This window comes from Zonotrichia albicollis, chromosome 1 (genome assembly GCF_047830755.1).
Source record: "Zonotrichia albicollis isolate bZonAlb1 chromosome 1, bZonAlb1.hap1, whole genome shotgun sequence".
In the NCBI taxonomy this organism is placed as follows: Eukaryota; Metazoa; Chordata; class Aves; order Passeriformes; family Passerellidae; genus Zonotrichia; species Zonotrichia albicollis.
The window spans coordinates 25834986-25850525 of NC_133819.1; the positions used below are offsets into that span (position 1 = coordinate 25834986).

At 41.8% G+C, this 15540-nt stretch overlaps 1 protein-coding gene across 8 annotated transcripts; it reads left to right on the top strand.

The window, feature by feature from the left end:
• The first annotated feature begins 367 nt into the window (after positions 1 to 367).
• On the top strand, positions 368 to 15272 carry C1GALT1 (core 1 synthase, glycoprotein-N-acetylgalactosamine 3-beta-galactosyltransferase 1). 8 transcript variants are annotated; one of them, XM_074536376.1, is made up of 5 exons: positions 377 to 526; positions 5325 to 5352; positions 6723 to 6962; positions 8603 to 9270; positions 10454 to 15272. In XM_074536376.1, the coding sequence occupies exons 3-5, from the start codon at positions 6740 to 6742 to the stop codon at positions 10661 to 10663; spliced, it is 1101 nt and encodes a 366-aa protein (XP_074392477.1). In that variant the 5' UTR covers positions 377 to 526; positions 5325 to 5352; positions 6723 to 6739; the 3' UTR covers positions 10664 to 15272. The 8 variants fall into 8 exon arrangements, with proteins under 8 accessions (XP_074392470.1, XP_074392477.1, XP_074392488.1 ...); XM_074536387.1 differs by having other exon boundaries at positions 384 to 526; positions 5328 to 5352; XM_074536419.1 differs by lacking the exon at positions 377 to 526 and adding an exon at positions 1064 to 1199.
• The last annotated feature ends 268 nt before the right edge of the window (positions 15273 to 15540 follow it).

Consider the following 15540-nt stretch of genomic DNA (forward strand, 5'->3'; position numbering starts at 1 on the left):
GGAGAAGAGCAGGAAAACCAAGAACAGTGTGTGTGCAGTGACCTCCATTTACAGAAACACTAATGGCCCTCAGCATGGACCAGTCCTTCTCTGCATGTACCTGCACCCACTACTTAAAAAATACACACACACAAACAACAACACAATCTTTTAACTGCAGAGCTCCATTATCTACCCAATGCTTGCAAAATGCTATTTTTTCAGTTACACTGTAATGAAAAACACCTTTCAAATCTAAATTTCCTCTTATTTAATATGGCTTTTGCCTAAGAAAATCACCGACAGGAAAACGTCAAGAGCTGTTGGAAAGGTAGGCAGCGTTAGCACAGGGAGATAAGAAGCGAGTGCAGAGGGCCCGGTATCCTAGCAACATCCCTGCAGTTGCCTAATGGTATTTTGGAAGAGCAGCGGCTCCAGAGCGGCTGAAGTGGGGGAAATGAGGGGCTGGAGCGCGGCGGAGCTCCGCAGCCCGGCCTGAGCGCCCGGCACAGCCGCTGCCAGCCGGGACCAGGCGGGCGGGAGCGAGGTAACGCGGCGGAGGGGCGGGGGGCACCGCTGCCCGGGGCATGCACCGCCGGCCGTGTCCCTCACCGACTGCCGGGAGCTCCGGGAGCTGCCTGCCGCTCGGCGCTCCTCAGTCCCTCCCGCGCCTCCCCTTCCCGCCGGGACATTTCTTCCCCGCACCCCTCGAAGTCCGGGCCGAGCCATCGCGCGGGGCGGGAACAGGCTGGCCACCGCTCTCGCACTGAGGTTTCGGCCTGGGGCGAGAGCCTTTGCCCACCGCCGCAGCCGGGAGGCGCGGGCGGTACTCGCGGCGCGGCCCGGCCCGGCGGCGTGCCCGGGCTCCCGGTGGATGGGCCGGGTTTCCGTTCCCGTGGAACGGGCCAGGGCTGGCGGGGGCGCGCTGCCACGCGGCGGAGCGGGCGCCGCGGCGGGAACGGGGTTAAAGCCGCGCGTGCCGGAGGCCCCGCCCCCGGGCCGCCCGCCGGCCAATCAGGGCGCGGGGGGGCAGCGTCGCCGCCGCTCCCCGGCCCGCCCCGGGGCGGCGCGCGGCATGGCGCGGGGCGGGCGCGCGATGGGGCCGGCGGCGCGGGGCGGCGGGGCCCCGGGCCGGGGTCTGCCCTGCGCGCGCCCAGCGGGTGCCCGCGCGCTGTCGCGCGGCTGAGCGCGCTCCGGGGCCCCGCGCGGCGGCCCGAGAGGTGAGGGGGGACCGGGCCGGGCCGGGCCGGGCTGGGAGCGGCAGCGGGGTCGGGGTCGGGCCTCGGGGGCAGCGTCCCGCCCGCGGGACCGGGGCCCTGCGTGTCCCCCCGGCGGCGAGAAGGGACGGCAGGTGCCCGGCTGCACGCCTGGGAAGGAGAGGCGCCAGAGCAGGGGCATGCCTGGAGCAGCGCGAGTCCCCCGGAGCCTAGCGGAGGCAGCACGGTGCCCGGGGAGCCGCCGCGCCCGCCCCCGCCGCGGGGACTTCCTGGGCGGACGCTCGCAGGGAGGGCAGCGCTGGCTGAGGGCTGGGAGCCGAGCTTCGGCCGCGGGCACTTGTTGCCGAAGGACGGCGTCAGCTTTTGGAATGAGGAAGGAGGAGCCAAACCTTCCTTCCAGCTCCCCGGTGCTGTGGATTGTTACACGTCTCGTTTCAGTGTGGTTGTTGGCCTCCTATGCCGAAGTAGCTTAATTTGATGGTTTGTATTTTCTGGTAGAACAAGCAGGAATTAATTTGAAAGGAATGCTTATAATATCAGATATTTGAAGTGGAAGGATACGATCTGTGCTTAGTCGATGGGAAACTGCAGAGGCTCACAGAAATCCCAGATGCAGACAACATTAGCGAATGCACAACTTGTGCATTTAGCTGCATTTCAGAAGCATACGAATATACAGAGCAACTGGCAATAAATGTGACTTCAGGAGCAAAAGGTGTGTGCACAGCTAGCTGTTTTTTCCTACATTTTGGTCGAATTATTCTGGTGTGTTGCTTGGCTGGTAAGGATGTGGTGGTAGAGATCAATTTCATTGCTGATCATGGAGGTCTCAAAGGACATTTACATTGTTTCATCGTGGGGCCTCAGAGCTTCCCCCTTGATTCCTAAGGAAGGGATACAAGAAATAATCGGCCCTGTATGTGGGCTTAACGTAATCGAATCTTAAAGTGATTATGGAATGGTAGTGGGATAAACGTGTTTAAAATTAGAGTTATGTTCGGCATTCTGTAAATTTCAATATCCCAGATATGATGGCAAGGGAGTTTTTTGGGGGATTTTTCGTTATGTTTTGGGGTTGGGGTATTTCCACTTGTTTGTTTGGTATTTTGTTTAATGTTTTTCTGTACATGGTCCAAGTTCATCTGAGTTTGTGTAAAAGTATTAATTTTAAAAGTGGTTGAGTGGTGTTCTTTTGGTGGTGGGGTCAAGCTTTTGCTATGTACTCATATTGCATGGTTTTCCCTTAAATTTCCATTGGCTTGTGGAAGTGACCCAAAGCCCTTATCAGAGCAGCAGGGTGAGAGCAGCAATTGAGATGAGCGTGTTGGAAGGCTCAGCAGCAGGGTGCACAGAGGCACAGTGGCATCAGAGGAGTCAGCCCCGGGCTGTCCCTGGGGAGCCACCAGCCCCACTGCCCATGTGTGACGTGCAGCAAGAGCAGTCCCCAGGAGGGCTCTCGGGAACAGCTCACAAGATCGAGGGCTAACTGCCTAGGGAACCTGGATCACATGGGATGCAAGAGAAAAGCGTCTTGTGACTGCACAAAATTATGGGGTGCTCCTGGGAGGGGCTAGAGGAAGGTGGTTCCAGGAGGAACAAGTATGGGGAAATAAAAGGGCCTGGTCAGTCTGTTTGACTGTGTCCTAGGCCAGCTTGCCACAGTGTGTCCCCTTTTCTCATTAAGGTGCCTTTCTAGCTGTTCTGCTGGGCCAGAGGACTCTGCCCTATTCTGTGTGCATACTGAGCTCTAAGTGATGCTGGAGATGGTGTAAGTTGTAGGGATCTCTGTGCCAGCAGCTGGAGGGACTGCAGTGAGCGAGGCCCTAATGCCCAGGAGCTGTGAGCCACAGGGGCTCGTGTGCCTGCAGTGCCCCTAGCAGGGAGAGTGGAGTGCGTGGGCACAGCCTTGGCAAGGATGCCGGCCTGTGCTTGCTCGTGAGTATCACACAGGGCCAGGCAGTGAGCAGGATTAAGAGGCTTGGGAGCCAGGCTTTGAGGCAGCTGTGAGCGTGGGACAGGTACCAGTGAGATCAGAGGGTCAGTTTGACAAGGAGCAGGGCTCTGGGGGGGGTCTGAGGATTTGAGGCTCAGCTGCTGACTAGGTTGAGGGTCTGAGACCAGGTACAGAGCGATCCACGTTGTGTGTATATATTCCCCAGCAGCAGGCCTTTGTCCCGGGCAGCTGTGGGGAGGAGCAGTGTAAGGCCAGGCCATGTTTGTGTCTGCCTGAACACTTTTATGTTATGTTTGTGTCTGCATGAACACTTGCTTTTATTTGTGCTGATCTCTGTGGTCAGCCATGTGTATTTGCATCTTTGCATGCACAGCTCTGGGAATACATCCTCAGCCTGGCTGGATCTGGCACATGGAGTTGCAGCAGCCTTGTTGTCAGTGGGCTGCCAGGTTCAGCAGCCCCTAACACAGGAAAAATCGTTTTTCTGTAAGCTTGAAGATGTAGAAATTGTTGACTCAGGAAAACTAAATTTAGAACCGAATCTTCAATGACTCTTACATTGTGATAGAATTTGAAAGTATTTCTTGTTTTGATTGATGTGAATAGGGCTACCTACATGAATATCTAAATATCTGTATTTATTTAAGCTTCCATGATAGAGCAGTGGAGCATAAATTAAAATCAAACCTAGCCTTTTGTTGTAGGTGTTTTTTAACTCAAAAAGTAAAAATAGACATTTCCTTCTCTAAATGTCATAGACTTGTAGCAACACAAAATGGTTTGAGTTGGAAGGAAGAATGAACTTTTAAAAATCATCCAACTCCTTTTAAAGTCAACCCCCTGCCATGAGCAGGGACAGCTCTCATTAGCTCAGGTGGCTGAAAGCCTCATCCAGCCTGGCCTTTATTGTTTTGCTTGTCTTCCCCCAGAATAAATATGTGTGTAGAAGAGAATATCAGCAAGGAGTGGGGATGTTTATCATCTGACAACTGACCTTCCTTTTAGGCATTTTCTGGTTCCTCTAGTGTAATGCTGTAGTGTTATTTTTGCTGTCAAGTTGAAATACTCAATTTATGTGAAACATCAAGTTTTCATAAAAAATGAAAAATTTCTGTCCTGTTTACTGTTGGAGTTTATAGACATAGGGATGTACATCCACACATGTTTATAGTGACCCATTCTTTTGGTATAAAATTGATAGAATGATAAGCAGATTATTTTAGATTGAAAACTGTAATTAGAGGCATTTGGTATCAAATATGAAATACAGCTACTACCTGCCCCAAGAAATCCTCTTTGTGTGTGAAGTACTGCCAAATCAGCTTCTGATTTCCCATGTGATGGGTGTGCTTTTTCCATTTTTCAGAATTTCCAGCACATTTAATTTTTTTCTATGGAATTCAGTTGTACATAATTTCATAATTAAATGAGCAGCAATTATTTTCAAGTTATTTTCATTTTTTTTTCTCTCCTAGCAAGAGTAATTTTAACAGCTGTTGGAGCAGATAACTGAAATTGTATGACAGAGAAACACCTAATATTGGAAAGTAGAACAGTGGAAACCTTTTCTTCTAGAAGGTGGTATAGGTACCCTGTGGGCATGTATGGGTTTATATATTTCCCCACTTTGAATGTACCAAAAGAAGGCATTGTTTTATTTTGGCCATCTCCCTGTGTATATTGCAGATTTTGAGGGGACTTTGTGATGAGAGATGGGGAAAGCAAAAACAAACAAAAATAATCTTAGTACAGCAGATCCTTTGCATTGTCATAGGCTGCTTGTGAGCATGGGCTTTTTTTCTTTTTTTTGTTTTGGGTACCTGATAAAAATATTTATGTTTGCTTCTCAATTTAGTCGTGTACAAGACATTGGAAATGAAGCTGTCAACCAAGTAATTTTTTTAAGGTCTGGGTCACAAATGATTAGACAGTAAGTTTTTTACTTTGTGACATGATGTCTAAAGGCAATCATTTGTCTCCACTAAGATGTAGTACTGAATTTAGGGAAGACAGTATGCAATTTAAAAATTGCCTAATGTGCTTGTTCATACTAAAGAACTACAGCTCCTTATCAACCACAGTTATAATAATTTTTATATATATATGCCCTGTACACTTCTTGATTTTTATTTTGTGCTTTGAGTTGCGTTTTCAAATTTCTTTCCTTTTTCTAGCAGCGTGGAAAGAAAAGCATTACCACATGTAAGAGCTGCTTCACTCTCAAATGTTCTTGATCTGCATGTGTACAGTGAATGTGATGGATTTCTGAAAGTGCCAGCCCAACAAGATGCACACACGTGTTCAGGAGACAGGAGAGCAGACAGAAAGCTGGAGTTTGGAGTGTGTGTTGCTGCGCAGTGATTGATGCTGCTTGCTTGGGGACAGGCTGTTTCCAGTACGTGCCCAGGCAACGAGAGGAGGGGCTGCGGGCTAAATGAGTTGTTTTGGTGGCTGCAGCTCCTCTCTGATCGATGGTTTTCATCGATGCTTTGTGCAGTCCATAATTTTCTTTTTTGGGCTCTCTCATGAACTAAATTGGGTTCTGCTCACTGTCATTAATAATGATCCTAATGGAGGGAACATCATTGACTTGTTTGTAAGGCTCTGGCTTGAATTCAGTGTGTATTTATTAGTCAATGTTTTTGTAGTTTAGTCATGAGTTATTAGAAAATAACTTTTTCCAAAGATGAAAAGCCTTCAACAACTTGAAATTTGTTTTCAAGTGTTTCATATATTAAAATTCACACTCATTTTTGATGCACAGAACTCCCTTTATGCAGGTATAACTGCTGATTTGGTTTAATAAAAATGGTCAGTGAAGTCCTGTAGTTTTTGAGGAGCAAGGATGTGGCTGATATGAAGGGGTGTTTTATTACTGGAATACAAAGTTTTTGAAGTGTAGAAGAGGCTTCAAGGCTGATCTACTTGCTTCTTCTCTTCCTTTGAAAGATTAGTGTTTCTATATGAAAATTCAAATGTTGCCTTACTCTTTTTTCTGAAAGTCAATCCTCAGTAATTCCTAAAAGTGTAAGGACAACTGCCCTACTTTAAGAGTAGATTTTCTTTTATAACTCTTCAAAATCTGCCTGTCATGGACGTATGTTAAGAATTCCTGTAATATACATTTGGCTGGAGTTTTAAGAACATCTTGTGACCATTTTGTATCTTGACCTGTAGATTGCCATTGATCATCATCTTTTAGCTTCATAATAGACTCAGGTATTACATTTTAAAGTGCAGTGTTGTAGGCTGAGAATAAAATAGAATAAAAAAGTGTATGTATATTACAGTTTTATAAAGCTACTGCACTTCAGTGTATACATTCTTGTTTAAATGTTGTATAAATGTAATTAATAGTTTTTTTATGTACAGCCACTCTCAATGGATGTACAATTTTATATTGATATTTGCATTGCTCTTGGACTTAAATTTCTGTGCAAGCCCGAGGCAGCTGAACCTAAGCTAGAGCTGAGTTCTCTGCTTTCAGAGATGTAGTTCTTGATTTCTTCCTATAGTTTTAGATTTGATTACTATGTTGAGTCTAATATATTTTTTTCATTTGGTTTTGACAGTGTGTCACCTTCAGGAGATGGCCTCTTCTAAGTCTTTGATGAACCTTCTGACCTTCACTTTCGGCTCAGCAATAGGATTTTTTGTCTGCTACCTTCTGTTCAGCATTATACTAGAAGAACAGGTTAAGATCCAGCCTCATGTTCTTCACAATGATCCACATGGTCAGCACTCAGCAGATACTGACAACAATCAGCTGCAAGGACAAATGAATTTCAATGCAGATGCTGGACAGCATAAAGGTATTTTGTTACACCTGGCTGGTTAGCAAATGTCCTCTCTTTTCATGCATTGCAAAACATTGCTCTTCACTGCCAAGAATTTATATGAATCATTTTTATTCAGTTTCCTCATGTTCAGGTTACATCTAAATAACTTTTTTCTCCTGAGGTCTACTGAATGGTGGTTTTCTTTGTTTACATTTTTATTATAGTAGTAATTTTTTTCCTGTAGAGTCCAGCTGTTTGTCCAACTTGTGCATCCAGCCTTGTGGAGCAGTAACTTCTCAAATGAGCTATTGACACCAAATGGCAGTTTGGCTAAGCAGCTATCTTTGCTAGCATTGTAGATGTGGCTGGATTGCTTCTTAGCCTTAAGAAGCTAATTTTGGACAACTTCTAACTTTTGATCTAGCCTCTAAGATAAAGCCAAAATACAATTTTTTAAAAATTGCTTTTTGGTACAATTAGTAAAACACAGATTTGGAACAGGGGGGCAAAGGGAGTCACTGTGGGCATGATTTGCCAAGCTGATTACACAGCAGTCCAGGCACAGATTGCTGTTTGCAGTCAAAGCCAGAGAAATTCTCTTGCACTCTGGTTATTTTTATTTTTCCAGGGAAGGTAGACCCTTCCAATACTTCAGGAATACTTTTGCACTTTATATATTTCATTAAATGAATTCATTCTAAATCCCAAATACAGAGAGTGTGTGAGTAGAGACAGCTTGGATGAGAACAATTGCGCTGCCATGCATTTGTTGAAGATGTTAGTAAGGAATTGTGAGTTTAGACATATTTAAACTCCAAGCATTGTAAGATGAGTGTGTGTTTCACATGTGATTGTAGAACACTGTTACAGAGAAGTCTGATATATAGTTGCATAAAGTGTAAGCAGGAATATTTTAGTACCAGTTATGCAGATTTCACTGTCCATGAAATATTCTTTTATGTGAGCTAAAATCTTTCTGTATGTATCAAGTGAAAATGTTTCTTTAAGAGCAATGAATGCTTTGAAAAACATTGTTTCACACCTCTGATAACTGTCTTTATTCTGCTGGATTGGTGAAAATAAAAATGTGTTATCAACAATAACAGTAGTTTCGTAATATCATAAATTACTTAATCTGATAAATTATTTCTGGTTTACTGTTTGCTTTATTCCTAAAACACATTTTGGTGGTTTAGAAATATTCATTAGGGTTTTTTTGTTAACATGAATATATATAAAAGAGCTTATTTGCTTTCTGTGTTGTAATAATTAAGTTGTATTCATTGTGAATGGCAAAAATACTCTGTTTTAAAATTTTCATTAGTCTTCCAAGACCATAAAGAGGTTGCCTGTGAGCAGTTTTTATGTAGAAATCAAGGTTTGCTAAAACCACGCTTCCCTGAACAGACACTTGCTTTGATATAATTCTTACACTCTCCTTTATCTTGTGAAATTGAAATAGCTTTAAGAATTTTAATCTTTGAGAGTCTTGTTTGTTTCCTTCCAGAATCTAGTGTGGAGTTCATTAACTGGTACATTTGGAAGCAAAAGCCTCTTTTCTGTCTGCATGTCTTTTCTGTCTAGAAACAGAGTATCTGAGGAGGGGGATGTTGCTGTTAGTTGTTTGGCAGTCATGTCTAATATGGTTTCACAACTTTCCTCTTTTTTTTTAGATGAAGATAAAAATATTGCAGAAGGACTGTATCACAAAGTGAAAATACTGTGCTGGGTCATGACTGGACCTCAAAATCTAGAAAAGAAAGCCAAGCATGTTAAGGCCACTTGGGCCCAACGCTGTAATAAAGTACTTTTTATGAGCTCTGAGGAAAATAAAGACTTCCCAGCTGTGGGCCTAGAAACCAAAGAAGGCAGGGATCAACTGTACTGGAAGACTATTAAAGCTTTTCAATATGTATATGACCATTATTTTGATGATGCTGATTGGTTTATGAAAGCAGATGATGATACATATGTTATATTGGACAATTTGAGATGGCTTCTTTCAAAATACAGTCCTGACCAGCCAATATACTTTGGGAGAAGGTTTAAGCCTTATGTGAAACAGGGCTACATGAGTGGAGGAGCAGGATATGTTCTGAGCAAAGAAGCTCTGAAGAGATTTGTTGCTGCATTTAAAACGAACAAATGCACTCACAGTTCCTCTATTGAAGATCTGGCACTAGGAAAATGCATGGAGATCATCAATGTGGAAGCAGGAGATTCTAGGGATACGAGTGGCAGAGAAACCTTTCATCCGTTCGTTCCAGAACATCACTTAATCAGAGGATACCTACCAAAAACATTCTGGTACTGGAACTACAATTACTATCCTGCTGTAGAGGTGAGTCCTGAGGAGCCTGGTGTCCATTTTGTCAAGTGCATCTTATGATGTGTGTGAGCGTGTGATGTGTGAATTAGCATTAGGTAAAGAATTCAAAAACAGTATTTGGAATTTTTACATATTAAAGCTGAAAAAGAGTCTGGTTCTTCAGTAGATTTTTTCATTGTAAAGCAGCAATCTATTTTTATACTTGTATTCAGCAGCTAAAGCATTTCTGTAGCTTAAAGCAGCTGTATGACACTGTATTTAGTGTGTCAGGAGGCAGCAGCTTTAGCTAAGGCTGCAGTGCTCGGGGGCTGAGCTGTGGACAGTTCCATCTGTAACTGATTCAGAATGGAAATTGCCCTTGTGATCCTGGCCTGTCCTACCTGTGCTTGGACAGAGACTGCTGCATCTGGTGACAAAGTCAAGCTGTATTGATCAACCTTCATAAGTATTGAAACAATGACAGTTACGTAGCAGTTGTTCTCTTTGGTGTCTTTAAATATTTAATCTTCGTTCCAGTTCTATTAGAAATATTAGCAACTCTGCAATCAAAGCTGCTGAAAAAAGAAACCCCAAAACTGTGCTCCAGGAAAGTGTTCTCAAACTTGAGCTATAAAATATAAGTTGTGACAAATGTGTTAACAACGATCCTATAGCTCTTAATAATATCAATGAAATCAAGACATTTAAAACAAAATTCTGCAATTACTTGTTACAGGTTTTTGTCAGTAGGAAGTTAAATACTGACAATAATGCCAAAGTGTATAATATGTCAACACAAACAGGTGCAGGTACACACACATTTTATTTATACATTCTGTCTGGATGCTGACATAAGTAACAGGCATTTATTGTTTCATGTATAAATGTTACTCATTTAGGCCTGCTTGCTGCTTCTTTGTGCTGTTTAAACCCCAGCATCAAAAATTAAAAATGGAAAAGCAGAAAACCTCTGACGTTAATGAAGGCAGCTAGTTTTTTCACTGGCTTGATCACAGGAGCAAGAGACTTTGTCAGCTTCATTTTGGAAGGATGCCTTGGCAGATATGTCTGGTACATTTTGCTTGCCTAACATTAACTTTTGAAGTGTACATATGACTGATAGTAGTGGATTTCTTACCATTAAATCAAGTATTTATTTGAATTCTCCCCAGATCTTTAATTCTTGCTGATTGTTTTCCTTTGTTTTGTGTTTCAGGGTCCTGGATGCTGCTCTGATCTAGCAGTTTCATTCCACTATGTTGACTCTGTGACTATGTATCATTTGGAATATTTGATTTATCATCTTCGTCCATATGGGTATTTGTATAGGTACAATCCTGATTCATCAAAGAATCCAGAAGAGCAGAGCAAAAATGAAGCACTTGAGAATGATCAAAAGCTAAAGCAAAAATCTTCTGAGAGCTAATTGGAGTTTGAAAAAGCCAAAAAGAAGGCAGTACCATGAGTAAGAGTCTCCTCAAACTTGTGCATGAAGCTTGCGGACTGAAATAACTCCTGGCGATTCTTATTTCAAAAATCAAGTTGGCAGCACTTCCAGTCACCCTGTGTACAGTAGAGTCTGGTGCTGGCTCTGACTGCTTGGGATGTGACCTTGCAGCTCTGCCCACAAAGATTTGGGGCCCTAAAGCTGTGAATTTGGAGGTTGCTCTGCTACAATAATATTTGGGAGAATTTGTATGAAAATCATAGTGGACAGGTTCAGAGATGATTGTACCCCATTTCTGTTCTCCTCTATTTCCTTTCCATTAAGTCAGTTCTAATACTAGAAATTGGATGCTGCCCAGTCAAACTGATCATGATGACTTTCTGAAATATTCTCAACCTCTTGAAGTTACTTTCTGTATCTTGCCCTAAAAGTAAGGCAGAGACATGGAATTAGATTCTTCAGTCTGCTTTGCCTTAACAACAGAGTGGCAGAATTTCACCCACAAGATTAATCTGAATTGTTTGAGAAACAGAATTCACTGCTATGAATTACTTACAAAGTTTTAAATTCTGTTGTGGAAAACAATATCAAGTTTTCGGGGAGGAATACTCTTCTGGAGAGAAACCAGAAACAGCTGCTGTAGTTTAAATTGCTGAGGTGATGCAAGCTGCTTACATATTTGCCTGTGGCTCTTTTAATTTTTTTTCAGTTTTATTAACTTATCCTTTTGGTTGAATGGATATAAAAATTCATCTTAGCATTTCTCAGCCTAAGGTAGATGCTTTTGAAAATAAAAGTCTGTTTTCTATTCTTTCATCCCACCGGCCACATAAACTAGGAAGAATAGGATCTTAGTGAAGTTGCATTGTAACAACTTGGTTTCAGCCACTATTATAATTAGTTTGTTTCCATTTTAATTTTCACTAGAGGTTAAAATCCTCAGATCGAGAAATGTCCTATTTTAAAATTTCACCAAAGCCAGTTTATTTGGTTGAAGTACCTAATTTCACTTTTCTGAACATTTTTTTCTTCCACTTTAAAATTTTTTTCTGTATCTGCTTCTTGTTACCTTTTTCAGCATAAAGTGTTAAATGATCCTTTTTTTTACTGTTTTGGGAGCTGAAGTGCATAGTTATTCATGTAAGCAGGCCTGAATGCAGGAATCTTTCAAAGTGCATTAACTTTTTCCACTACTTCATAAGTATCTCTGCCTTTTAACTGGAAACACTTTCTTGGGGAGGGACAAAACAGTTGTTTTAATTACTGATTTTTTTTTTTTTTTCTCTCAGAGATCAAATGTATGTTTTCTAGAGTTAATATAAAACCTTCTGGTTTTCTCCTTTTCAAATTGAGTGAATAGCAGTATGGAGAATGGGATTAAGCGTGACATGTTGTGTTTTATTCCACACTTGAACAGAAGTTTCTTCATCTTTGTTATTTTTCACTTTCATCATATTGATGAATTTGGACATAACCTAATTACCTCCAGTCTTTGTTTTTAAAAGGGCACATAGTGGTAGCAGACAGCCTTATTTACTACTGCTGGTCCTTCAGGATGTTCCTGGAAGATGATGTTACCATAAAGTACTGGATTTTTTTTTTTCCAAAGGTAGTTCTAGTACAGATTGGAGTTCTTTCTGTTGTCCAACAGTAAAGTCATTACTTTCTTTCTGAGCATTGCTCTGCAGCATGGTGGTAATTACTGAAACAGCTCATGGTGTTGAAATGCTGCATGCATCTTCTCTGCCTGAATGTAGGCTGAGCTCATCTATCAGGTATTGGTTAAATAGTTCCTGCAGGGGTAAATCTGTTGGTCTTTATGAGCAGCACTGCTTCTGAAGTACTGATAGGGACACAAGCTTTATTTTATGTTAATTCACTTAAGTAGACCATTAAAACTGCATTGGTTGAAGAAAGGAGAAAGTCTCCAGTTTGCTGTAGTCAGAGGGATGCTTGTCCAGAGGACAGTGGATGTTAACATGCTGAAAGGTGCTTCCTTCTGTGAGCTAAATGTTTATCCCACATGCAGCACAAACCAATTGTATTGTGAAATCCATATGGAATTGATAACTCAAATAGCATTGTTCAAACAAGCAGTTAAAATATTCAGGAATACTTAAAGAAGTTACAAAATGAAATTGAGATCCCAACCTAATCTCTTTGTAAATTCAGCCCATGTAAAAGATCTGTTGAGCTACTGTACAGTTCCTTTATTTCTTTCTTCTTCAGTTCATCCATGGGGATTTAAAGATTTTCTACCACAACAGGCAGAACTAATCCTGCATATTTTCTGCAGATTTGTGTCGTGTGTTTGCCCTGTGCTGTCCTGTGAAGCATTTCCTCTTCATGTTCCTTACTGCCCTGACTATCCTGTGTCTGGCTTTCCAGTTTCACCCAGCATGTTTCAGGTGGACAGGAGGAAGGAGGATATTTGAACTCCACACAGGTTGTTTGCTGGGATAACAAGGTAAACCAGCCACTGCTGAGCTCAGGGTGAAGCCTTTTCTCAGCAGCAGTTCTAGTTCATATCTGCTGCCCAGCTGAGGCTTGTGGGTTTAGCAGAGCAGGGTGGGAATATCCCCTTCCACAAAATGTGCAGGACCACAGAGAGACTGGAAAAGTAAAGGAGCAAGTTCCCTTTCTGAAGGGAGTAAGACTAAGGACATACTACCTTGTGAGAAATGGGTGGCCTGTCTGGAGAAATAAACAGCCTTTTCTTCAAATGTCAGTTTTTGTTCTAAAGTGTCCTTGTGCATAGACCTCTGAATCTATTTCTTTTGCCTTTATAACAGCACTGCAAAGAATTATTTTTCTTTCCAGACAAGCTAGAAAAGTATCAGGTTTTACATTCTGTGATTATAACAGAGACCTGTTGTTCTCTGTTGAATTGTATTGCCATAACCATGAGCTGATACCTCTGAAATAATTGGTTTCTATCTCACTGCCTTCAGAAGCCTCAGTGGACAAGGTTGGAATGTGAACAGTATAATTTTCATGTACAATATTGTTGTTGTTATGTTTCTAGGGTCCCATACTGTTGTTACCGTATTTCTAAACTCCCATACCTCCTCAGTGTTTTCTTATGGCTGCAAATCTTCACAGGACAGACTCCTTCTTCTGCATGCATTTCCTTCTTAGTCAGGGCCCCTCCAAAGCCCTCCCTGACCAGCCAGCCCACCCCCTTTTATCCCAGTTATCTTCACTACCACAGCTGCCGCCCACTGAAGGACATTGCAGCTGCAGCCCATCAAGAACAGCCGGGACTTACCAGGCAAGGCCTATATACAGGTATTCAAGTTCAATACAGATATTTTACTAGGACTCAAAAGCCACCTATACTATACAATATTACACTAATATTAGTAGTCTGCTATTTCACTCTCAGGTCTTTGTGCTTTGAGAAAGTATTTGCTGAGTTTGAGAATTTTTGCAGCCCAAGGAGACTGTATTTCAGATGGAGAGACTTCCTGAGGCACAGCTACATGGGCTTACTTAGGCCATGCAGATTATTTCTCTGTGGTTTGGTTTCTGAAAGATGTTTCTTGATTTTCTAAAACCTAAAAGCTTTCCTTGGCACCACAGTGATTTAAATTACCCATCTAAAATTTTTGAACTATTTTCTTGAAATTGCTAGGCAGTGTATGTGGGAGTGTCCCCATGTGTGACAGAATAACATTTTAACTTTGTGGTTAAGTGTGATTTCACTTAAGAAAGTGATTAATATGATTTCACTTCAGGAAAGATTGACAATGGCAAGAAGTTACTTTCTGATCACTAGTGTTAATCAGAGGATAGTATTAGTGTTTGTTTGCAGAGGAGAGTATTAATCTTTGTTTGCAGAAAACGAGCAATTTTAATCTTCTTTTACTCCCAATTAATTTTTGCAGTCTGTGTTATTTAAGAGATTACATTCTGGTGATTATACCATCTCATTTTGTGGAAGCTCTTTTCACAGTACTTTTGCCTTTAAGGACACTGTCTTTGCTTTGCTTTGGTGGGGGTGTATATTAAAAATCACTTTTTCTTCAGCTGTTACCATTTGATCTGTCATGCTTGCAGAAGTATAAATGTCAGTATTTAAGTAGCTGATAGACCTGTTATAAATGCTTTGTTATCTGAGCAGGGTGTTTTGTCTTTGTATGACAGAAAAGTGTGGGTTATTTCTCTGCTGTACCTGTTACTGATGCTGATAGTGCACGCACAGATAAAAATAGACCCCTCAATACAGGACCACTGGGAAAGGCAGTCTTTGTCTTTTTTCTGTCAAGAAATCTTCTGTGGAACTCCAAAAGTGTAATTTGCTTTGTTTTACCATATTGTATTTAAAATACTCCACAAATGTTGTTAATAGTCTAAAAGAATTAAATATTGCTGCTGGACAGTATGCTCCACTTAAAACCTGTGAATGTTTCACTTTGCAATTATAGATACTTGTGTTCCTAATGGCAGATAAAAGTTGGTGATTTGTCTGGAATGGTCACCATATGGATTTGTTTCTTAAATACCTTCTTTGAAGTGCCTTTGACCAATTTTTAGCATCAAAATTAAGTTGAGAATTGAATAAATAAAATAAGTTATCTCATACACAGTTCATGTCTGTCTTCATTTACACCTTCTGCATGCTAGTGGTGTTGCATAGCACCACAGTCTAGTCTAATAAAAATGTTCTTGCTTTTTTCTCTAGGGTGGGTACAGGAAATTCAAAAAGCTTTTCTCACTTGTTATGATTCTATGATTCTATATTTATGCAATTAACAAAATAGCAAGCTACCCAGAAAAAAAGATAGTAGATTTTTAAAGTGTAAAATGATTAAATGCTAGTACCAGATTCACATAAACAGGCAGCTGTTTCTGCA

What these genes read in the sequence shown, in the direction of transcription:
- C1GALT1 (XM_014274812.3), top strand. Translation starts at nt 5,515, where the DNA reads ATGCTGCTTGCTTGGGGACAGGCTGTTTCCA. An exon ending in AGATGCTGGACAGCATAAAG is followed by an intron (nt 6,963 to 8,602) that starts GTATTTTGTTAC and finishes CTTTTTTTTTAG; the next exon opens with ATGAAGATAAAAATATTGCA. An exon ending in ATTACTATCCTGCTGTAGAG is followed by an intron (nt 9,271 to 10,453) that starts GTGAGTCCTGAG and finishes TTTGTGTTTCAG; the next exon opens with GGTCCTGGATGCTGCTCTGA.